At 40.7% G+C, this 25638-nt stretch overlaps 1 protein-coding gene and 1 non-coding gene across 2 annotated transcripts in view; both read right to left on the bottom strand.

The window, feature by feature from the left end:
- Positions 1-21005, bottom strand: part of mmd2a (monocyte to macrophage differentiation-associated 2a) — a 35546-nt gene extending 14541 nt beyond the window's left edge. Inside the window, exons 1-3 of the mRNA XM_072676359.1 lie at positions 20649-21005; positions 8177-8258; positions 1531-1691 (exon numbers count right to left, since the gene is read on the bottom strand). Coding sequence (XP_072532460.1) covers positions 1531-1691; positions 8177-8258; positions 20649-20677 — 272 coding nt within the window. The 5' untranslated portion in view covers positions 20678-21005. The remainder of the gene's footprint in view (positions 1-1530; positions 1692-8176; positions 8259-20648) is intronic.
- Positions 21006-21771: 766 nt separating this feature from the next.
- On the bottom strand, positions 21772-21886 carry LOC140552376 (U5 spliceosomal RNA). Its single transcript, XR_011979318.1, has one exon. It is a non-coding gene; the product is annotated as a U5 spliceosomal RNA (small nuclear RNA).
- Positions 21887-25638: the final 3752 nt, after the last annotated feature.

Genomic DNA, 25638 nt, shown 5'->3' with positions numbered 1-25638 from the left:
CATAACTTCCACCGATCAGCCATAACATTAGCACCGTCTGTGAAGGAGTGAATAATATATTAGGCAGCAAGTGAATCTAATCTGAGACTCTTTGACAGAGATCAAACTGTGATGCTCCAGACGACTGGGTCAGAACATCTCTAAAACATCAAGAAGGTCTTCTGGGTTTTTTCTGGTGTGCAGTGGTCAGTACCTACCCAAAGTGATCCAAGAAAGGACAACCGGTGGACTGGAGACCTAAAGCTCATTGATGTGATCTATGGAGGCCCCACCTCCCAACTTACAGGACTTAAAGGATCTGCTGCTAATGTCTTGGTTCAGATACCACAGCAGGACACCTTCAGAGGTCTTGTGGAGACCATGCTTCGAATGGTCAGATCTGTGGGACCTGTTCAATATCAGGCTACTAATGTTATGGCTGATTGACGTACAACATCCGGAGAATTTGACCCTTCCTCTCCAGAGAGGCCACCCAGGTGCTCGTTCAGTCTCTCGTCACTTCCAGACTTGACTACTGCAACTCTCTTCTGTCTGGTCTTCCTCTCCGCACCATCAGGCCCCTGCAGCTTATCCAGAATGCAGCAGCACGGGTCGTCTTCAACGTTCCTAAATTTAGCCATGTCTCTCCACTGCTGCGTTCTTTCCTCACTGGCTTCCTGTAGCTGCTGACCAGGTCATCAGATTCAAAACCCTGACGCTGGTCTACAAAGCCCAAAATGAATCAGCCAGCCCCTCCATACTTGATGGCAATGGTCAAAAGCTGATTCGCACCAAGAGCCCTTCCAGCTTCAAGTACGGCTTGGCTCGACCCACCATCCCTCAAAATCCACGGAAGACGAGCGTCCAGGCTTTTTCTGTCCTGGAACCAAAGTGGTGGAACGAGCTTCCCCTGGGTGTCCGAACAGGGAGTCCAACGCTCGCTGTCTTCAAACCCAGACTGAAGACCCACCTCTTCTGAGAGTACTTGGGTGAATAGCAGAGTGGTCTCCTTATTGACTACATTTAGAGGATCTTTGAATTATTAGTTTCTTGGGTAAATATTAAAGCACTTTTGTAAGTCGCTCTGGAGAAGAGCGTCTGCTAAATGCCTTAAATGTAAATGTGTTTGTAACTCATAAGAAATTAGGTGTGGCGTCACTGTTCTTGTTGGATAATGAGGACTCGTTCACAGTGCAGTCAGATACAGATACAATCTGATCCAAGTAATTACTGCCTTCAGAAGTTTTTGATTGGTTGAATGAGGTGTGTTTGGGTTGGGTTGGAGCTGAAACCTGCAGGGAAGGCTGTGTAAGAAAACAACTGACACACGAAAACTAATTAGTTCATCTCACCTTCATGTCTGAAGGCAGTTTTTAATGATCATGTGTGTTTACGTCACTGTGTGTGTGCACAGATTTAGACAGCTGCACTAACAGGCCATGCTCCTTCTGTTCTCAGAGCATCTAATTAGGTACTAGCGTCAGGAGCTGGGAGCTGATCTGTGTTTCTGGGTGTCTCCAGTTCAACTCATGGAAAATGATTAATACTCACTGCAGATGACTCTTCTTCCAGCTCACAGTATGGAACATGGTGGACATGATGAACAAGCCAGACAGTCCACAGCCATACAGCCACGCTGTGATGCTCTCCCACTGGTCATCGGACAGGATGTACAACAACGAGCTGCCCAAGATACTGGGAATGATCCAGAGCTGATGAAAATAAAGACTCGTCAGCTTTACAATGCACGGGACCACAAAGTGTAATATTATTTGAATATAATTTACAATTTGGGTTCCTCATTCCACAACAGAGCAAACAAGAAGGTTCTCATAGATGTTGGACATGATTAGAGACAAAGGGTCAGGTTCATGAACCTGGTGGTGAATTTCCTGGTAAGGAACAGGAATAGAGTTAGACCTAATGACCTTTTCTGTAATGTTTACAGACACGTTTTGGCACATCTTGAGGCACATCCACCCACTCGGCTGATCAACCAGCATATTTAAAGGCCATATTTGATGTGTTTGGATTGAGCATCTTCGTTAACTTTAAAATCATCTTGATTTTCTTTTTTTAGTAAACATTAATACAGAATTTTAATATTTTTACAACTTTAAACAAGGCTTAGCCAATCAGATGGAATGAATGGAATAATTCCACAATCATATAAATGTAATTATGTAAAAATGTAATGCCATGTTGATAATGAACATTTACCATTTTATCATAGGCATAGTCATAGGCTTTCAGTCCTTGTTGGCAGTGAAACAGTTGCTAAGTGTTGGTAATTACTATGCATGAGCTCCCTAAAGAGACAGCACGGTGCAAAGTGACTTAATGCATATCATTTAAATATAGTGCAATATTTGTTTTGTGCTGTGTGCACCAGAAACACAGAAAAAAATACATAACTTAACTTAACTCATTTCCTTAAAAAGATCACTTTAAGCTTTGTTGAACAAATTAAAGGTTTTGAGTTTAATGTACTTAAAACACTAACATTGTATGTTAAAACAACTCAAATAATAATGAATAATTACTTATACTATTATTATTATTAATTATACTTACTATTATTACTTATAAATACTTTAACTGAATCGTCTGACGTAACATTGTGGTACCCAAAATCTCAACTGAGGGTGAATAAACCTGCAATTTTAGTCACATTTCAGTTTGTATTCCTTATTAGTAACTTGCTCTTACACCTGTAACACTGAGGCCAAGCAGCTAGCCATTACATAAAGTAGAAATGCATAGCTAAGAGATTGTAGCCTGGGGGGAACGACTACACACAAAATGGGGGAGAACATACACCTAGTATAAAAACGGATGGTGCCAGGAGTTTATTGGCACTGTATATTACTGTGTATTACTGAACCAGCACAGCTGAGAAATAGTTAAATCCAGCATCACAGCAGTTTCTTTTTTTGTGAGTGTCATTTTTAAGTTTGCACTGGCAACAGACTAAACTTCAACTCAAATATCTGGAAAATGACCACAGATGTTCACCTAACTCAAAATTGTCTAGGAATATGTGGCAAATGTCCAGTTTTACGTACGACAGACTTCATTTACTTGGGGAAAAACAGCTTGGGGGATTACAGTGTAGCGCTGTTACTGTCGAGTTTAATGAATCTGACCCGATGCTGTTTGAGTACACCCCCTACCCATCTGGCACTCAATGGGCCAGATTCATAAAACCAGATTAACTGGGATGTAAGAGCAAATAGCGTTGCTGTAGCATGTTTGCTCATTCATTAACATAGATTACCACCCTGTTTACCATGTTTGACTCATTTGCATTAGCCAGTCGTTAAACTACACTGTATGTGTAACTACACTGTAAGTCTGACAGCCTGGTACAGAAGATGTTTTTAAGTTTGATTGAGCCTCTTGATAAACTTGACTGTATTGAGAAGGAGTTCTGAGGGCATTAACTCTATTAGTCTACGACAAATTTAACGTTTAATATCTTTGTGATAATACTGTGCAGAAATAGGGTTCAAGCGTTTCCTGAATCTGTCGAGCCTGCTTTTTTGATTGCAACTCATAGCCGGATGGTACAAGACTCACAACTGGAGTTACGAGAGGGTGAAGATGGGTCGAGATAACCGTTTTCTGCCTTTTGCAGTATCCAACTAGTTTTGCGTGAAACTGACCAACAGACAGTCAGAAGCTCGTCTTCTGCCTCTTGCTGGTTATAAACCATTAAATAATACATTCCACTTCTTTTTGTAAAGCTAAGACTCTAGTAAACCCATTTCAAGCACTAAAACAATTCGTCCCAATGAGTAAAGAAATGTTTTTACAGGAAATATGAAGAATTTCTCAAATCTGACGTCAGTTATCTAGGTTTTGGGTCAGAGCATCTCCTCACACAGTGCTGAGAGCTGAGATTGCTCTGATCGTTTTGATATTAAACATGTGGGTATTATCTTATACGCAAGTGTCTTTAAAGACGATATGCAAAAATCGAGAGAAACTGCTCTCAGACTCCAGAGGGTTCTCTACAGACTCTACAGAATTCAATACCAGTGTTCAGAAAATTAGATTAAACAGCTGTTGAGCAGAGGTACAATATTGCTGTTCTGTCTTATCTTATTTTAGTTTATATAAGGCACTCAACAGAAGGTCAGCATGTCTGGATACCTTGACTTTTTTGCATTTTGCCACAGGTTCTGGCAGTGGATTAAAGTTATTGTTTATATGTTTGATATTGTAGTGATATTGTTTTTTAACAAATATTCTTTCCACTTATTTGTTGCTGTAATTTAATCAATCAGTGTTTCTGTATTAATTTTTAGATTCCATGGCTTAGATTTTGAGATTAATGGCTCATATTGGGACCCAAAAAGGCACTGCGCTTTGGTCATTAATATGCATTAGTAATCTGATGATTTGGATTGGCTTTTGCTGCGGTCATATCTAAAAATACTGCAGTATTAAACAGGGATCGGGACGCTGAGAACAGCCACCAAAATCTTATGACTAGGATTTAAACACCTTATCGCACATTTTGAGTGGCATAGTGCCAACACTGCAGAGTTTTATGAATCTGATGCAATCCCCCAGGCGCCATCCCGAGCCACCGCCCACAGGCCCAAATAAGGACTTCCTCCTCAGTTCCGTCTTGTTTGTGTTCATGTGTGTTTGGTTCTGTTCACTTGGTTTGATTCATGTTCATTTGTGGTCTTTCATTCTTCATTGGTTTTGTTCATGAGTTGCACCTGGGACTGGGGGTACTTAAGGAGCTTTACCCCCTTTGTTCTCTGCCGAGAAACTGACTCATTTGGAATCTCTAGGATGTCCTGATGTTCCTCACGCGTTACCGGCGTGTTCAGGTCAGCTCTAGTTCTTGACCCACGTTCACGGCAGCACGCTGCATATTCAGGGTAGGACGGCCTTGCCGTTTGGTTTAGCGGCTGCTTCCCCAGCTACCCCTCTTTTTTTCGTTTATAGAGCGTTGCTCTAGCCTTGGTTTGCTTTAACGCCTCAAAGCCCAGGCTCTGCCTGTAGGTTTTAGTTCAGGTTCCTTCTGTGTTTTCCCCTTTGTATCCCTTTGACACCTGCTCAGCTCCTGGCTCCTCCCAGTCCCAGGTTTGTTGTGTTCGCCATGTTGGTTTTGGTCACATTTTGTTTTTGTTTATTGTTGTAACCCGTAGTTGCTGCCTTTTTACCTCACATGCCCCTTTCTGTTACCCTGGTTTTGTTAATAAAACGTCTTGCTTTGATTCCATCTCTGCGAATGTTCATTCCTCTTGGTCTGGCAGTACACACCATGACAATTACAATATGTTCCAAATTTCTAATATTGACATTATATCAAATAATACATACTTAAATTAGTATTAGTGAAGTTATTAAACCACTAACATTTATGGTATTAATATTGGAGACCATCCTTCATAAGAGTGCTTTGTTTCCACTGCTAGTTCAGACAGTCTGCCAGTCTGAAGATACTGCAAGAAATCAGAGTCAGTGCTGACACCTAATCTGAAAAACCTGCTACCTACCTACTATACATTTACATGGTATCAGCTAAATACCAATACATGGTATTTAGCTGACGCTCTTATCCAGAGTGACTTACAAGGTTACTTGTATTACAGAGGTGGGCTGATGTAGTGTTAGGAGTCTTGCCCAAGGACTCTTATTGGTGTAGTGCAGCACGGTCACGCAGACTGGGAATCAAACCCTGCATGGTGTGGTATCTCACTGGCCAGTAGTGGAGATATCGTGGAGATGCAGGGGGATGCAGGGGGATTGAACCCTGGACCTCATACATGCAAAGCATGTGCTCTACCACTGAGCTACCACACTCCCTCCTGCCATAATTCACAATACATGTCATTATACACGTTTAAAAGAGAGGGGGGTGGTTAGGTTAACGGTCTCTGATAACAACAAAACCTCTCTAACATGTCGCTCTCATGAAAAAAAAAAAAGCTTATATCTCCATTTTTGCTGTTTCTGACTTTTGGATATAATCTATATCTGGCACTTTACATTTCATAATGAATGGACCAATACAAATGCTCCAGAATTAACTTGGCTGGTGTTGCGCAACAGATAAAACCACTAGCTGCCAGTGAATTATTACACCATGTGGGAGACCAGGGTTCAATTCCCAGTCTGGGTGCACTATACCAATAAGAGTCCTTGGGCAAGACTCCTAACACTGCATTGGCCTAACCTCTGTAATATGAGTGACCATGTAAGTCACTCTGGATAAGAGCATCAGATTAAATGTAACTTGACTAAAATCTTTTACATTGACTTTCATTAAAAGTTAATAAGGTTTGTTCCTTCTCCTGTAAAACTGACATTTTGGAGATATGAGATTTTTGCGTGACAAAGATAATATGCTTTTATGTAGTAATGTAATTGAGCAGGTCTAAATATCATCTTCTCCGATTCCAATGGATGGATCAATAGAAATGCTCCAAAATGACTTGGAGTTAGGGTTGTAGTCATATACCACTGTAAGGTATACCAAAATTGATGGTTAACATGCCGTGCACATTTGCTTAATACAAAAACCAAACAATTAATTGATTAATGAAGAAAATGATCAGCAGATGAATCCATTATAAAATAATTATTAGCTACAAAAATGCTTAATCTCAAATGTATAAGGGGTCAGTGTCTGCCGCCACCTATCAGCAGAGGGCGACGGCGGCGAGGCATGGGAACTCCAATCCCCAGAGATCCTAGGGGTAATCAGTGCCAACCAGACACACCTGGTGGTCACAGCATTTAAGGCTGTGACAAACGGCACATCTCTGTCACACCTTTGTAGAGGGGTGACTGGTACGGTACACAGACGTGAAAGAAAGGAGTTTAAAAGGAGAAACAAGAAAAGCTGTGAAATAAGATAACAGGGTTGTAAAGGAAAGACGCTGAAGACAGCACAGCTCAGAAGTAAAATAGTTTGAGTGAAGCACTGAACCTTAGTTCCTTTGTTTTAGGTTTGTTTTTGGTTTTCCTGCCTTTTTTTAGTTCATTGTTTTAAGGGGTGCAACTCCACCAACTGCCTGTGCTTGCTGGGGGCGCAGTGGTAAAGTGTTGGACCTCCATTGCTGGTTCAAACCTAGTTGGGAGCAACTAGTTGTTCTCCCACAAGCATCCAAAGCACCCACAGTCACATTAACCTTACAGCACACATTAAGGCCTGTGCTTACAGGCCTTCCTCTCTGCACTTGGGTCCGCTCCCTGACCGTCCCGTAACCAAATGCAGCTTTCTTATGTACTTGTTTATTAATTATTAGGTTCATTTATTTTAAAAGGGAGATTTTACATGTAATTTCATTAATAAACTGTGTCAGAGCAAAAGTAAATAAAGTTTTTGTTCAATCGCAAGTTTTCATTTCTTTAAGAGTCAATCTATAATGTAATATATAATACTATATAATAGATAATATATAATAAAATAATGTATAATCATTAAATTTTATATAATTATTTTTAAAAAATAACAAGAACCAGACGTGGAAAATTGGTGAAATACTGTACAACCGGGGTATTTTCAGAGGCGGTTATCACACCATGAAAATCTCATACCCTTCCAGCCCTACTTTGAATAAAATCTAGTTACTCTGACTTTCTCTGAAACGTTTTTCTTTCTCCTGTAAATTTTGGAGATATGAGGTTTATAGCATGTTGGGCAGTATATTAGAAACCAGCTCCACGGTGAAGAAAGCTCACTTTCCTGATCTCTAATACAAAACCTCTAAACCCTGAGCCACTGTGACATAAGCACAGTAGAAGTAGAAAGTCCAAAGCTTGGCGTATTCTCAGGTCAGGGAGGATTTGCTGTGTGGTCAGTGAGTGCAGTGCGCCGCCTACGCCAGATGTGCGGCAGTAACGTGCTGAGAGGATTAGAGAGCAGGATGTTATCCAAATGGCAGCACTCCGTCAGAACCGCAAGAACACACCCATAAACACAGCTCGCCATGCCACAGCAGAGGAGCAGGACCGGAGCAGGACCGAGTCAGGAGGAAATAACACATCAATACACTGAACTTATTCTTATTCTACACTGAACTTATTCTAAGATTAACATTTTAAGGCCTATTAAATCCACTAATCACAGTGAATCCAGTGGCAGAACTGGACTCTGTGACCTCACTGCCACCAACAGCTACAAGCCCACCTATATGTAAACCAGATGATAAGGGTGAAAGCTACTCACTCCATGAGTGGCACAGTTGGCTGCATGCTCGTACTCGGTTGGCTGATACCTTTTGCTGGAAGGGACACGGTTGTTCATGAATCTGCAGAACAGATGAAGAACAAATGCTTTCAGATTTACATTAATAATGATGTTTAATATAGCTAAATAATATACAGCACTATTATTCAGTACTGTTATAATATGAGAACAGTAGACATCATACTGAGAGATCATATGTGACGCTGGCACATAAAAACCTAGTACCAATAAAACAGAAATGCTCCTAAATGACTTGAAATACAACATTTTTACACCGACTTCCATTGAAAGTTACGTTTTTTTCCTTCCATAGTAAAGCTGCTGTTTTGGAAAGACAATTAATGCGACCTCTATATCTTTACAAGCACATACCTAGGTGTGATCATTGCAGCATATTGTAGTCCTGTTGCAGAGTAGGGTTCGATACCCAGGCAGGAACCAATAAGAGTCTTTACCCGGAATCATTGGGAGCAAGGCCTGGACAGTCTATCACACACCTATTCACACACACTTAGCATAGCCAGGTCACCTACTCTGTGTTTTTGGAGGAAGGTAAGAGGGAAACCTGAGCATCTGGAAAACACCTCCCCCCAACATCTAACAATCTCTCAGATGAACCTGCCTCAGGTCTCACTCCCTACGCTTGAGAAGAAAGGATGCTACTCGCAGTGCCGTGCTCTGCCCCCGCACATTCCGACATTACGGACTCACTATCTCACTGGTAAACCAGCCGTACCGTTCCAGTGCCAACCTAAACAGCAATCCTCTGCCAACTCCTTTGGAAGCTGTGGAAGAACCGGACTGTTTGCAGTGGTAACCATCACACACAACTCGGAAAGTAATCAGACTGACAAAAAGGAGCACCAGCGTCAGGCCTGCAGCGGGATGTAGTAGTGCAGGCTTTTTCCCAATGACAAAAATGCAGCAACTCTGGAAGGCCTGGAGGACCTGGAATTTTCCAGACGCCCTGGATAAAGCAGCACTGCAGCGGAGGCGGAAGCAATGGTTCACAGGTGGTGCAAGAATAACTGATTATTGACCTGTGGGGAAAGCGCCTCTCTGGTCTCCTCTAATGAGTCATGCTCACCCCTGAATCAATTGATTTAATGTCTCATTAGAATTACATGAGTGAGTGCAGATTAAAGGACACTGTGGAGCACCGTGTCATATGAAAGGGCACGGCCTTCAGATACCAGCAGTTATTATTACTGGTATTTTATGGGTACACCAGTTATTATGAGTATAGAGGTAAAGGTGCACATATCTCTCACTGCACTACGTAAAGCAAAATGTGTCCTCCGCATTTGACCCCTGCATCTGTTATATTGAACACACACACACACACACACACACACGTAAACTAGGGGCAGGGAGCACACCCACCCACCCAGAGCGGTAGGCAGCCAACTCCAGCTCCTGGGGAGCAGAGAGGGTTAAGGGTCTTGCTCAAGGGCCCAACAGTGGCAGCTTGCTGAGCCCGGGTATTGAACCCACAACCCTGTCACCAATAGCAACCACACAGCAACAGTCTAGGACCGGCCCACCACACAGCAACAGTCTAGGACCGGCCCGGATGTGGGAATCACATACGCTGGCCAATTATTCTAGGCTTTTTTAGAAAGTTCACTGTTCTATAGTAGTTAAATATATTGTTATCAGATTAATATTCTTATTGTTAGATATCATAGGAATGCTGACTTCAAATGAATGAATGATGCACCCAACCAACCACATAGGGTACCATAACAACCACCTAGCAACATTATAGTCACCACATAACAGCCTAGCACCCTTCTTATGGGTCATAATGACACAATTACAGTAGTAACACCCAACCAACTGAGACACCACAGCAAACACCTGGGATAACACAGCAACTGCCTAGCAACCATTAAACAAAACCGTAGCAAACACCTGAAATACCATAGCAACACTGTAGCATCCACCTAGCACTAGGCAACACCATGGCAACCACCTGAGATAACATAACAACCACCTAGCAACATCATAGCGACCACCTAGTAACACTGTGGTAATCACCTAGCAACAACTTGGCAACAGCCTAGCAACTGTGTGGATGTGGGAATTATGTATGCAGTTTCCGTCTAGCAACAAATCGTAGCAGACTTTTTTTTACACAGGAATGAATGGGATGCAAGGATTCGTGCACCCTTCTCGTCACAATGATACACCCAGCCAACCACATTGGGTACTACAGCAACTGCCTAGCAACCGCCTAGCAACCGCCTAGCAACACCCTAGAGCAACCACTAAAGCACACCATAGCAATCACCTGAAATACCATAGTAACACTGTAGCAACCCCCTATAGAAAGTACCTAGCAACACCATAGCAATCACCTGGAATACCACAGCAACCATGTGTAACTGCCCAGAAGTGCTACACAACTGTAATTCGTCTCCATCAGGAACCTTTCTAGTCTGATCTATTTTCTGAGGGGGATTACGCGTCCGACAACGAGCGTCATTCTAATCCACATCACGTTACAGGATTTTTTTTCCGTGGTTCATGGTTGCCTAGCAGTGGCGGCAACCGGTAACGGCGGCCCTAATCCTGTCTGGAATCCATGCTCTTTCATGCCACTCAAATCGAGTCGCTGATGTATTGAGCTGTGATGTCAGGGTCGCCATGCCAACCACAGGCTAGGGGATTTTCTTTGTTTTCTGCCAGAACGGCTCTTTTATCAGCATGATTTAATTACTATGCTTGCCGTGGGATTGTGAAACGAGGTGAGCAAGTCCAGATGAGCTTTGCAGAAAATAATAACTTAAGACGCTTGTCTTTCAGAAAATTACGTCTTTTTTTCAATGAACTGACTTCTGGTGGTGGGAGCTGTGGCCAGATTGTTTAGTCTCTGATGCAACAAATCGGCTTCTTTTTCCCACAAAAGCAGGATTACATAAAGAGCTAGCGGATATCTAGGCCTGTTATGAAACGTGCTTTCGTAACGTCTGTCGGTCACTTTTGTACCTGCGTTTAAATGATAGCCCGGGAAAGGGCATCGCTACCCAGGAACATCTGCTCCTTGAGGGAGCGCAATGGAAACAAAACAAAACAAACGCAGAGCTGATCCAGGTGTGTGGTGTGAAGTGGATGTGAATAATTAAATCATGCTAACTGAATAAGCCTGAGAGCAGAATTTCACATGCAGAAAGATGAAGAGTGTATTTACAGCCCATATTTCTTTGCAATACTGCAGGACGGTATGTCCTCAGATGTCAGAACATGGGTTAGTTCATAAAATAAATACTAGGCTCTTGATAAAAGCGCTAAGTGTGTCTGTTATACATTACTTCTACATGATGGTGTCCAATCTAGGCCTTTCTGAGCCAGCACTGAGCTTGACTGAGCAAATGAAAGTGAAAGAGTCATGGTAGGGACTGTCCCGAAGATATGAGAAAATTAATAATATGTATAGGACACAGTATGAGTTATGTTAATTTGTTGCTATTTTACTGTTAAAGCAACTTTATGTAGCATTTTTACCTTAAAATAGCCGCTTCTGAGTCATGTTCTACATTCTTTCACTGACTAACAGGGAGAACGGCGTCTCTGTCATTGCCACTGCAGGCCTGAACGCTGCTACTGCACGTCGAGACCTCTCTCCAAAACAGCTGAGTAACGCTGCATAAGTAATATTAATGTAAAATCCTGGAGTATTACTCTACCACCCCAGCCCACATGCTTCTCTACCTTCGGATGTTGCTCCTGGATCTCTCAGCTTGTCCAAAAATGCACGTGTACAGGTGGCCACTAGGGGGCACTGAAAGCATGCTTTGTATTAACAGCAGTGGTGTAAAAGTGCATTACATGCCATAACTGTAGGGGGAGCCCAGGAGCAAAAAATACTATTTCTCACATAATGCTGCTTTAAATCATTAGGGGGAAAGATTATACATTTCGCTGCTGTCCAATGAAAACCATGTATCTCCATTTCTGGCTGTTTTTAGTTTTCTCTGTTGTTTGAACTCTGTAGCTGCTCTAAATGACTATTATTGACTACTAAGTATTATTTTACATTGACTCCCATTCGGAGTCCTGAACATTTTGCCTTCTGCATTACATTTACATTTAAATTTAAGGCACTTAGCAGATGCTCTTATCAAATGTGCTTCACTCTTTTCCCAAGAAAAACCTCAGCTAGTTTGAATAGACTAAAATTCAAAGATACCTCTAATCTTAAACACTACCAAACACAAGTCAATATGGAGACCATAGTACTCTACTATTCACCCAAGTATTCTCAGAAGAGGAGGGTCTTCAGTCTGGGTTTGAAGACAGTGAGCGTTGGACTCTGCTGTTTGGACACCCAGAGAAAGTTCGTTCCACCACTTCGGTGCAGGACAGAGAAAAGTCTGGACGCTCGTCTTCCGTGGATCTTAAGGGATGGCGGGTCGAGCCGAACCGTACTTGAAGCTCAAAAAGCTCTTGGTGCAGATCGGCTTTTTGGCACTGCCTTCTCCTTTAAAGTCACCAATTTGGAGATACGTGTTTTTCATTGGACAGAGATGATCCCTTCAGGAGAAGGGAAATGCTGTTAACTTTGAATCTTTATTGATGTTCGATTCTGCATCATTTCTGTTGGGTCAAGCATCATGAAGTGTACACATTTTAAAGAGCTGCTTTGCACTGCGTGATGGATGAACATTAGAGAGCAAAATGTCACGTGTGTCTGAGCTATTTCATTGGGCAGTAAGTGATTATTTTAGGAGGCACAATCGAAAACCTTGTCAGAACAAGAAACAAGCAATCAGCAACCAGCAATTTCTTTATTATTCTGATTTTGGTGGATCTGTGTGGCAGAGCTCTCGTACCTTTACCGTATCATGGTTTGGTCTCATGTCTAACCCAGGTCTAACCAGGCATCTGACTTTAAATTCCAGTTGGGCCCATGAATGAATTAGTATTATGTATATTGAGCATTTGGTCATCCCAAAAGCTCCAGTCTGTGTCTCTTCAGGTAGTCCATGGTGGATTGTGGGGTCTTTTTGATCCTTATCCTGTTATAGGAGCCCTCCTCTTTCAGCTTCAGCCTTTCAGAAGATACTTTGAGATTTGCATTGGCCATTTCAGTTTTTCTGTAGCTTGAAGAGTCTGAAACAATTATCTGTTTATTAAACTGGTTCAGCTGATTTTCTAGATCCTAATTACAGCTAATTTAATTTGCTAATCATCTAATACCCTGTCTCTGTCTTGCCCTTGTGTTTTCTGTTACTGTGTCTGTGTTTTGCTTTGGTTTTCCCATGTTTTCTCTTGTGATCTTGTCTCCGCCCCTAACCCCACCTAGTTATTAGTGTTCCCACCTGTGTTTCCTTTACAGCCCTGAGCTCTCGTTATCCTCTTCCTGTTTGTGTCTTGCGCTCTTATACCCCCTGTGTTTGCTCTGTTCCTTGTCCTTGTCTTGCACTTGCATCCTGCATTTTCCCCTCAAATCATTACACCTGTTAAAAAGATCTGAGACCTAATATTCACCCTAATCTTAATGATACGTTTGACTGTTGCCATGCTGCTAGGGTCGACCTGACTGACTGATGTTCTGGACATGTCCCAGACTGTCTGCGTTCTGGACAACCATTTTTACATTTTTGTCTGAAACATCTGATGTTGATGTACAGACTTGATTGGAAATGACTATATTTGGGGGTGCAGAAAGTGGTGCTTCAGTGTATATAATTCAAAGAGAGAAAGAGAGCTTCCTACTCTCCTTCACAGAGAAGCATTTTGCTGGACTAGAAATATGGCATATCCACCTATAGTTTGGCACTGGTTCAGTGACCTTTTACTGGTTCTTAAATTAGAAAGAATCCACTAAGTATTCACTTAGAGGGTCAACTAAAAACGTATACAGCTTGGGACCTTTTTGTGAAGATAAAATCTGACATAATTTTACTAACACCTCTTTAGGAGCAGCTGATTTTTTAAAAATATATTAATTGTTATATATTTTAACCTAAAAGCAGTTTTAGAAGGGTGGTGGGCTGCCGGGGCTCTAAGTAGTCAACTAAGTAACTAAGTAGTTCGACCCGTCATGCTGCTTGCCATCAGCAGCCGAAGTCCGAAAAAGCACAATTGGCCTTGCTCTCTCAAGGGTGAGCTGATGGCACTTTCTCCCCACATCACTCCTAACGTGATGCTGGTCAGCACAGGCGTCTGTTAGCTGTTGTATAGGAGCTGGGTAGCCCCACTTTCCTTGACTACCCAGAGTTGTTGGAGTTGGGAAGGTGGGCATGAGGTGGGCACTAATGCTCTTGTTGCTGGATGTAATCAAATCCTTACAGCAATATCTATTGGGAAGCCTTCTTCTCTGGACAGTAGAGACCGTTACTACAAAAAAAGCAGGATAAGCTCTTTTTAATACATTGGATTTCAGAAGAAACAATCAATGAGCAGGTGTCCCAATACTTTTGTCCAAATAGGTTTTTAATGACTTTTTTTCAAGATAAGAAATTCTTGTTAGTTTTTACAGTATTTATGTTCACCTGCATCTCTTCAAATGCAGCATTTTCCTCTGAGGGTGCTGGCTACCTAGCCATGCTGCATCAGCGGCTGTTTGAGAAGAGACGGTGGATTTCTAAATTAGAGTAGAAAATGGGATTCAATTATTTTTTAAAATAAATAAATAAGTAATACTTGGGTGCACAACCTTTTGCATGGGCCACAATGGTGATTTAGATTTTTTTAAGCCATGAAAGAGTTCATGTGCGTCAGGATTTGCTAAAAATATTGTTTTATATTCGATTAGCTAAAGAAGCTGAACTGATACTAGTTCACAATTTAGAAAAACACACCGTCAATGTCCTTTGGCTAAGGGGGCCTTAAACTTTCGCATCCAACTGTATGTATTTAAGGAGTACATGCAGTGCATTGATATCCACTCGGCTTGTTTGGAAGTATGCAGCAGTGGGACGGACACAGTATGAGCAGTGTCAGGTTCAGCTGTGCCTGTGTCAATATGATACACAGTGAGCACTGAACTGGCTCAGTAGTGGCTAGTGATGCAGAACAATCTGGCTGTTTGTGCCTCCATAGATGATTAATAGAGCTGGCCTGGGGTCAGAGCCAAGCGTTTCCTTTCAGCAGTAGCCCAGTTGAGTTACCTAATCACACATAATCACTGCCTCTGCAATCACCAGACCCAGTTACGAGAATTAGGAACATTTCGGAGCTAAAATCAGTTTCACTATTACTTGGCAGGAGCTGTGCACTTTCATTTGCGTAAGAACTGTGGTGTAGTTTCACTCAGTAAAACACTAAAATACACTACATGTCCAAATGCACATGCATAGCTTGTCTAGTCCTTGCAGAGAAGTGCCACCAATAGAATAGGACTCTTTGGAGCAGATAATCATGATAAACCTATTGGCACCATCATGCCTAATGCCAGGTGTGGGATAAGAGGGGTATAAAGCCCCCCAGGATTGAGCTGTGGAGCAGTGGAAGAACTGTGTTCTCTGGAATAATGGATGGTGGTCTGATGAGTTGGGGAGTTGGGGATTAATGAGGTGGGGTGGTGATCATCCACCATCCTGACCTCACTAATGCTCTTGTCGCTGAATGCAATCAAATCCTCACAGCAATGTGTCACTCCAGTAAAAGCAGGATACACACTTTTTAATGCCCTTGATTTCCAAAGAAACAAGGAATGAGAGGTGTCTGAATACTTTTGTCCATTTAGTTTTTCAACTACTACTTTCTTCAAGATTCTTTTAATCCTGTTACTCTTTACTGCATTTATGTGTACCTGCATCTCTTCTTATGTGATCTGGGTTTTTTCACAAGGGAAAATGTTCTTATTGCTGAGATTAATGGTTTAAAATCATATGCATAGGTGCCAAAAACCTTACCGTCTATCACGTTTCGCCACAGTATGGTAGTTGAAGTTAAGTTGATGTAAAGCTGGAAAAACCCCTGATCCTGGGCCTCCAGCTCAAACATTCCCACTCTCACATCCTGTTCTGTTACTGAACTCAGCTCCAGCCCTCGAAACCCAGCCACATTAGTTAATAAGTTTAATCAGACTTGATGAGGACCAGGCCACCCTGACCAGCATGAGCTGGACTCTGTGTACTAAGCTGGGCACAATGGCAACGCCTGCACTCGCCAGCTTACTAATGAGCTACAATACCACACACGCTTGCTAGGCCAGTGCTCACAAATCTAGTATGTCTAATTTGTAGTATGAGGAGTCTATTATGTTTCTGATGCAGTATTAGATGCTCTACTAAGACAAAGACAAGAAGGGCCCAACAATGGCAGCTTGAGATCCCAATGCTGAGCCACCACTGCCCCACTACTCAGAACTGTGCCATTATTATGAGTTTGGGTTATGGAGGTTTATGGTTTACACTGCATAAATATGCTGCAGACACTTCACCCTTATTAGTCATAGCATACAGGACACTTTTCTCCAGATTCAGGATGCCTTACACCACTACATTTTGATTTATTTAACTTACTGCACTATCTGTATTGATGTTATTTTGTATTTTTATTATTCTGTTTTTTATTTTATTAATAATCTGTTTTAAGTTTTTATTATTTTTAGCTGTTCTTGTTTTTGCTATTCACTATTTTTGTGCTTTTGTGCTGCTGTAATGTGTGACTTCCCCTCTGGGATTAATAAAGCGATCTATCTATCTAACTGTCTGTCTGTCTGTCTGTCTATCTATCTAACTGTCTGTCTGTCTACCTGTCTATCTTTCTGTCTATCTGTCTGTCTATCTGTCTGTCTGTCTACCTGTCTATCTATCTATCTATCTGTCTGTCTGTCTGTCTGTCTGTCTGTCTATCTATCTATCTATCTATCTGTCTGTCTGTCTATCTATCTATCTGTCTGTCTGTCTGTCTGTCTATTTGTCTAAATCATGAGTAGTGTGAATAGGGTCAGTTTCCCAGACCAGATTACACTAAAACTTTCAACTAAAGTCTTTTAAAGGTGAATTACCACTGGAATTGCAAGGCAGTCCAAGACCAGGCTTAATCAATTGCTCGGAAACCAACTGCAGGTTTTCAAAGGTACTAAAAAACACATTTACTTAAACACACATAAAATGTCAAAGGTCTAAACTGGAATCATGGAAGGGGCATAAAGGTTTTGCATATCCACCCCCGATGAGACCCATTAAGGGAATGTTAGTAATACGAATGTAAACCTCGGCCAGTCTGAAAACTAACGCTACTGATCTGAAAACGCAAGGTTATTGACCTGACACACTCGGCCTTTGAGATTTATCCAAACAAACCGATTCAGAGATCCGAGCAGAAGGTCTGAGGTCTTTTTTCACAGAAAAAAATAAACCACTACATTTCAGACACTTTCAGACAGGATTAGCTGATCTACTAAAGAGTAGCTTTACTGAAAACTCTGATTTACGGAATTTCCCAGTGATCTGTAATGTATTGATTGGCTGAGACATGCAGGTTCTGCAGTGAGGCTAAAAAACTTTATAACAGAGGGGCTATGTCACCCAAAAAGTATTGGGAGACCTGCTCATTCACTGTTTGTTCTGAAATCAAGTTTATTTAAAAAGTTGTTGGAGTAACTGTCTCTACTGTCCAGGGAAGAAGGCTAGGCTTTCTACTATGAGGATTTCATTGCATTCCCATTGCATTGCATTGCCCAAAAGTATTGGATGGAGTTCCATCATCCATCATTCCAGAGAACACAGTTCTTCCACTGCTTTATACCCCTCTACTAGCCCACACCTGGCATTAGGCAGCATGGTGCCAATACAGTCATGTTTATCTGCTCCAGAGAGTCCTATTCTATTGGTAATACTTCTCTTCAAGGACTAGACAAGCTGTGTTATGTGCATTTGCACATCTGTGTCAGCAATGGGTGCAACCTAAAAGTAGCTAAATGCATTCATTAAAAAGGGTGTCCACAAATATATGGACATATACACTACAGCCTTACAGCCCTAGAACAAAACTGAACAAGAAACCATCAGATAGCAAAATTGTCTTGGCCAGCTGACTACATCTGGGGTAAAGAGGGGGCGGGGGGGGGTAAAAATGTAAACAAACAAGAAACAAAAAAATCCACGCCTTTAAGCTTCTTCCTTCAGAAATGGATCCTTTAGGCCTCAGTTTAAGGCCTCAATTCATTAGGCCTCATTTTCCCTACCCTCCAAAAGGTTAGAAAAGGAAAATGGAGAAAATGGAGCAAGCAGCAAAGAGTTAAAATGGTAAGCGATCCAAAAACAGCGACCCAGAGAGATCATATCAAGGCTATTTTTGAAAGAAAATGCTTTAGCAGCCTCAGCCCATTGTTACACACGGAGGGAAACTGCCTCTGAATGACAAAAATAAAGCTTTGCTGCTCCTGAAGGAAGCTTTACCCATCCTGTCAACATCCAGCACAGACCTCCAGCAAAGTCAGTCCACTCATCAGCAGCCAGTCATCATATTCAGCTTTACTGGGATATCCCAGGTCTTTAAGTTCTTCTCCAGGTTCAGTAAAGAACCAGGACAGAAACCTTTGCCTGATTAAATGACTCTTCAACAAGGAGAAGTCTCTTGTGTATGTTTTCTTTTCTAATAGATCTGTACTTAATGTTATGGTTCTAAAAGGTTCTATGTAGCACCAAAAGGGTTTACCCATATATAATATATACTCTTGTTGAGCGATTCCACAGTAGAACCACTTCTAGTTAGTAAAAGGTGCGGAGGAACCTTCTAACGGTTTAAAGATTCTTCCCTGGATGTAAAGGTTCTTCATACTCTCATATCTTTTACAAACATGGTTTACTGTGGAACCAAAAAAGGTTCTTCTACAGAACTGCTCAAATAACTCTTTACAGAAGGTCTTTGTAGAACCACTGTTTCATGCACAGGCTTTTAACATGGCTTTATCCAAGCTGTTGCCTCAAGAATTGGTGTTCTCCTGGTGAGAATACTGTACACATGTAAGTGAAAATAACTCATTCTACACAGGAAACGACTCCAATCTACCTTTTTTTCTGTGTCCAGATCCTGTTTTTTATAGTATTTAACATATTTTAAAAAATAACATTACATATTTAATGTGCCTTTACTTTTTTAATGTTTTAAAAATATATTACATTGAGCAAATAAAAAGTACTAACGCTTCAGATTGTGTTGAAGTATGTATCTGTAGAATGTGCCCTATTTTCACTATTTCCAAAACAAATTTTAAACAGCTCATTACTAAAAAAAATAACATATCTCCTATATTTATATTATTAGATTTTCCACTCCCTGAAATGCAGTTCTGTGCTATTTATGTGATTGTTTGTATTTTTGGGAAATGAGTAATTGAACACAGAATATGTATATATATATACATATGCAGTATATATACAGAAGTACATTATATATATATATATATATATATATATATATATATATAATGTACTTCTGTATATATACTGCATACATAAGGAAATTATATACTTTTAATAAAATAATATACAACATATAATATATAATATAATAATATTACTGGAATTAATAATAACAAAAACATTCATAATATTATTAACAAACCTCTAGTATACTTACATATTATAATAATAATAATAATATTATTATATATATATATATATATATATATATATTATAATAATAATAGAATTCAGTAACGCTTAAGTCATCAGTCAGGCTCATACGCATTTGACACATGTGACATAACTACTGCAATTCAATTAAATATTTTAATTTAATCGGTTAAACATGGACAGTTGACTACTGAACATATAGAAATGCTATATGTGTAATAGATAATTAATTAATACTAAATAAATATTAACTGCATTAAAATAAACATATACTGTAAACTATTATCCATAAACCTCAATGTTGACATAATCAAACAAAACAAAAAGTATTTGGACTGTGACACAATTTAGTCATTTACTTTTTAATATTTCCAGAACAACTTAAATGAAGAACTGGCACCAAGGTCAGAATTGACAGAAGTACAGTGATTGTACGGTAGTGTCATTTGACCAGGGGTGCCACAACTTTTGCACGAGACTGTTAGTGATATTTAAAATGAAAATGGCAACTACATAACTGATCAGTATTTGATCCAAGTCTGAAAACACCTGGATTCTTCCTGAGCTTTTGTGCATGTGAAATATGAGCCCTCCTCAGTTTTACTGCGGATTCTTCACATTTCTCACTGAATGACTTTTTAAGAGCTTTTTGGGGAGTTTCCAGCCCTGGACTCGGTCTGAAAGCAGTAGACCTGTCTTAGTGATGTTATAATGAGGGAATAGGCTGGTAGGATTGTGAATTTCTCCCTGAGAGCTTCTGATGTCCTTCTATTACTAGACACAGGAAAACCTCCACAAAGCTGACGTCCCCCAAAACTCCACTCCAGACACTCTGCAGATCTCACAGCTGGACAGACACACACACTTGGGGAAAGGGAAAGGAAAAGGAGGATGTCTGTAGAGCAGTTTACCTTCCATACTTGGTCTTCTTAAAGTCCATACTGTGTCCATGTGAACATGGCTGGCTCTGTCTGGGGAAGGCGCTCCGGATGTTCTCTCGGTCCAAGCAAGGAACGGAAGGCTACCAACTGGGAAGAGCACTTTCGCTCCACTCAAACTGCACAGAAGTAGCTGGAAACGGCTGGAAAGACGCGCTGGTGCCCTGCAGCCATATCATCCACTCCATGGCATGAGCCCCCTTGATAGATAAGGCTGTGGCGAGGCGCCTCCCCGCCCCTTCGCTTCCCCCAGGTCAAACACTGAAGTCCTCCTCACAGCAAACATGCTCTCCATCAGCAGGAGCAGGAGCAGCAGGAGGAGCAGCAGGAGGAGCTGCAGGAGCACAGCAAACACACAGCCTCTCTCTCTCTCTCTGGGGTAAAGGTGGACCTAGAACAGCAAAGTGTACAGAACCAGGAGAACACCTGTTCTAGGTGCTCTCGATCGATCTGCATGGAGAGGGTGTTAGATTTGGCAGTCCATGGTCATACATGCTCTCCTCGAGCTCCTAACATCAATGTAAGGCACCAGTCCAGGTGTTTTGTAGCTTACTGACTAATGTGCAGTTATGAATATTATAATATTTACTGTTTCTTTAGAGTTTATGGCTGGTTTCATATGCTTCTCCTCTAATGAACAGTCAGGGCAGTGCCAGGACAGCCATTGCTGCCTTTTAAGTGCAGTATTTTACAGTCAATTGTTAGAAATAGTCTTTTTTATTATGATTAGATCCATAAAACCTGGATAATCAGACTGTGCTGTGTGTACGGTGGACTTGTGAAAGCAATTGCGCCCCCTGCTGGCCAGAGATCAACATCAAGGCAAAAACTCCACAGCTCATTACTGAAAACACAGCATCTGATACTTATAATAAACATTTCTCAGACACTGAAACAACTACAGTTGTTTTTATTATTATTATTATTATTATTATTATTATTAATAATAATTGTTAGTAGGACATGGATAATTAAACACAGGATATCTAGTACTATAGAAAGTATTATAATTATTAACATATTTTACAGGATAAGGAAAATATAAGATAAGATCATTCTTTATTAGTCCCACAAGGGGGAAATTTTTTTAAAAAGCAGCTCCGCCAAGGCAGAGCCTTCAAAAAATAGACAAAACTCGTCAACGTTCCCCTCCACGGAAATCTTTTGTAAAAGGTGAAAGATTTATATGTGAATGAAGAGAAACCCGAGCTATAATAATATAATAATATAATATATAATATAATAATATTATAATATATCTCCTTAAAGTCAATGTAAAAAAGATTTTTGTTCAGTCTATTTAAGTTGGAGAATTTAAATTGGTCCATTCATCATAAAATTATGTCCCAAACAAAAAAAAATAACAACTGTCAAGTTTACATTAAGTGAAAAATGGAGATTCAAGGTTTTTCAAATTTATTTATGTATTGCTTTTTACAGCTTTACAGAGATCTGGGTCAGAGCCTCTTTTGAGCGAGCCAAGGGTGACAGTGGCAAGAAAATAAAAAAAAAACCTTGAGAGAAACCAAGACTCAAAAGGGGAATCCATCCTCTTCTGGTCGACACCGTATAGCACAACAAATAACATAACAACAACAGTAACTGGACCGAAAGAGTGAGATAATGAAGAGCTGTGGCTAATGTGAGAGCAGGTCATGAGTAATGAGAGTGTGAGTGAGTGTGGGACACATGCTCAGTGTTAATGTGAGAGTCCATGCAGGTGAATGCATCAATGTGAAGGGCCAAAGCAGGACAACAGGGTGGTGGGGAGCTGGGTCGGGCAGTATCGAGACAGAACAGTCAGAGAAGGGCATCTTAAAAGATGGGAAAGAGAGAGAAAACAGAAAGGAAAACAAATGAGTTTGGAGGACTGTGACATATATTGGTGAGTTAACACAGTAGGAGAGCTTGGACCAGAGGGCAGGCAGGCAGCAGCTCCCAACCAGGAGAAGACTCCCACCAGCCTCAAGCAGATAGCCGGGGCAGCTCAGGACACAGGAGAGAAAAGAAAGGAAAATTGGAATATATATATATAAATATATATATATATATATATATATATATATATATATATATATATATATATATCTGGTATAGGGTCTGAAAGGGAAGTAGTAATCAGAGTAGGACAACAACAATATATTTAATTGAATACATATTCACATACTATTCATAAATCTCTACTTTAATAGTTTATAGACTAATAATAATAGAAAGTCAGGTCAAACATGTGAGGCCTATAAGTATTTAAGACACCACTGTACACCACCTTAATGAATCTGAAATGAAGCAATCAAGATGTGATTGGAGTGTAGATTTCCAGCTTTAACTCAAGGAGTTTATGCAAACATAACAAAGCGCAAAGCTCAAAAGTAATTGGACAAACTAACATACGTATAAATATAAAGGTTATTTTTAGTACCTGGTTGCAAATCCTTTGCAGTCAGTGACTTAGATCTGAATCCTGAAGCTCTCAGACATCACCAAATGCAGTTTCCTCCTTTGAGATGCTTTACCAGGCCTTTACTGCAGCCGCCTTTAATTGCTGCTTGTTTGTGGGTCTTTCTGCAGATTGTCCTCGGTAAGTTAAAAGCTACTCAATTGTATTAAGATCTGAAGACTGACTCAGCCTTTTAAAAACATGCCATTTTTGTCTTGAGAAGGTTATGGCTATGGTTCATCCGATCCTAGGTAGACAGCAGAGCTCTACAGACTTCAGAATTCATCCTGCTGCTTCTATCAACACTCATATCATCAGTGAACTCGAGTAACCAGTCCCATTGTCTGCTATACATGCCCATGCCATAACAGTGCCTCCATCATGTTTGACAGGTATTGTGACAGTGGTGTGCTTCAGATCATGAACCCTCCCTCTCTTTCTTCATATTCAGGTGAATCTTGGATTCATCTGTCTAAGGAATTTGTTCCAGAGCTTTTTTTAGATGTTTTACATCAGTCTAGCTTTCCACTCTTCGGTATTACCAGTGGTTAGCATGTGGAAATAAACCCTCTGTATTTATATGCATGAAGGCGTCTCTTAATTGTAGACTTTGTGACAATTACACACCTACCTTCTCAAGAGTGTTCTTAATTTTACTAAATGTCATAAAGGGGATTTTCAGTGTTGGTGAACTTACTCAGTCCTTCTCCTTAACAAACACCAAAATGTTGATTGTTCGACTGTTCTGCTTTCTCTGATTAGGTCTTTTGTTATTTCAGGCTAATGATGGCCTTCTTCACTTGCATCATCACCTCTTTGGACCACACATGAAGAGTTCCCCTGAAACAAATGCAAACACAGCACATGGAATCAGCTCCAGACCTTTTATGCCTTTAATCCATCATGAAATAATGAGGATACTGACCACACCTGGCCATTGCACTGCTTTTCAAGTCAGGTTAAGAGGCTTTTATTGTCATTCCATCTGAGTACAAGTCCACAGTGGAGCGAAATGACCATCCACGGTTCATCACGGTGCAACATGGAACTAGAAACAACACCATAAATACGATAAACATGTGCTATGATGAATATCTATACACAGTCAGCTTACAGCATACACTAACACAGCAGTTACTGAGCTAGAAGAGAGCAGTTCTTATGTATACAGTATTTAGCAGCAAGTAACCTGATGTGTGTAAGTAGGCACATGGTGGGAGCATCAATTGAGATGTGTATGTAAGTGTGTATGAAGTGTGCCATTACATTAATAGTAATAATAATAATAATAATAATAATATATATATATATATATATATAGACTTAGTCATTGCTGCTGAGATGCCAAGTGTTTTACAGTCTGAGAGTAAGCATGCTGATCTGGGATCATACAACTGCTTAGACTGACCAGAATTACACATACATACCCATGGGCACCATACAGAGGGGAGAGTTAGGACCATTCTAAAAGCCTGTGACTAACAGGGGTCCAAAATATGTGTACATTGAGTGAGTATATTGGCAGAACTGATAAATTTGTGGGGCCCAGTATTATATCTTTTTTTTACAGGGGCCGAAAATACCCTCCCCTCCCACCTAGCCCACGCCTGGCAATAGGCATGTTGCCAATAGGTTCATGTTTATCTGTTCCAGAGTCTTATTCTATTAGCCACACTTCTCCACAGGGACTAGACAAGTTGTAGTGTCAGCAGTGGGTGCAGCAGTAGTGCAGAAGCTGAATGCATTCATTAGACCGAGTGTCCACAAACATTTGGACATGTAGTGCATATATAAACAATAATTAGAGTAAAGTTTTTATAGCGGGTTTTATATAGGTTTTATAGTTATAATAGAACCATAATACTCTACCCTTCAATCACATCTTGGCTCTTTCATTTTAAATCCATTGAGTTGATTTACAGACGCAAAACTACACAAATTGTGTCACTGTCCAAATACTTATGGACACGACTGTATGTAACATATGTTGGCACAGGCTCGGTCTTTGAAAAAAAGTTAATTGCACTGATCTTTAACGAGAGTGTTTTACAGCTGAGTTGTTCCCTTATAAAGCATCTTCGAGTAAGCATGCTGACCTGGGACCAGAATCACACATACGCCTAATGGACAAAAGTATTGGGACACCTGCTCAGTCATTGTTTCTTTTTTTTTTTTTTTTTTTTTACAGTTAATCCTGCTTTTCTTGGAGTAACTGTCTCTACTGTCCGGTTACGAACGCTAGGCTTTCTACTAGAGTTTGAAGGAACATTGCTGTGAGGATTTGATTGCATTCAATAGTTAGTGAGCATTAGTGAGGTCAGGAGGTCATCAGTGTTGGATGATCACCAGCCCACATCAACCTCAGCCTCAACCTCAACCTCACCCCCAAAAACATTGGATGGGGCACCTTCCTCTGCTCCACAGCTCACAGCTGGGGGGCTTTATACCCCTCTACCAGCACCAAGCCTGGCATTAGGCAGCATGGTGCCAATAGGGGCATCCTGATCTGCTCCAGACATCCAG

This window comes from Salminus brasiliensis, chromosome 3 (assembly GCF_030463535.1).
Source record: "Salminus brasiliensis chromosome 3, fSalBra1.hap2, whole genome shotgun sequence".
In the NCBI taxonomy this organism is placed as follows: domain Eukaryota; kingdom Metazoa; phylum Chordata; class Actinopteri; order Characiformes; family Bryconidae; genus Salminus; species Salminus brasiliensis.
Note: the sequence above shows the minus strand (reverse complement) of the source record. Positions and strands in the feature narration are given on the sequence as shown.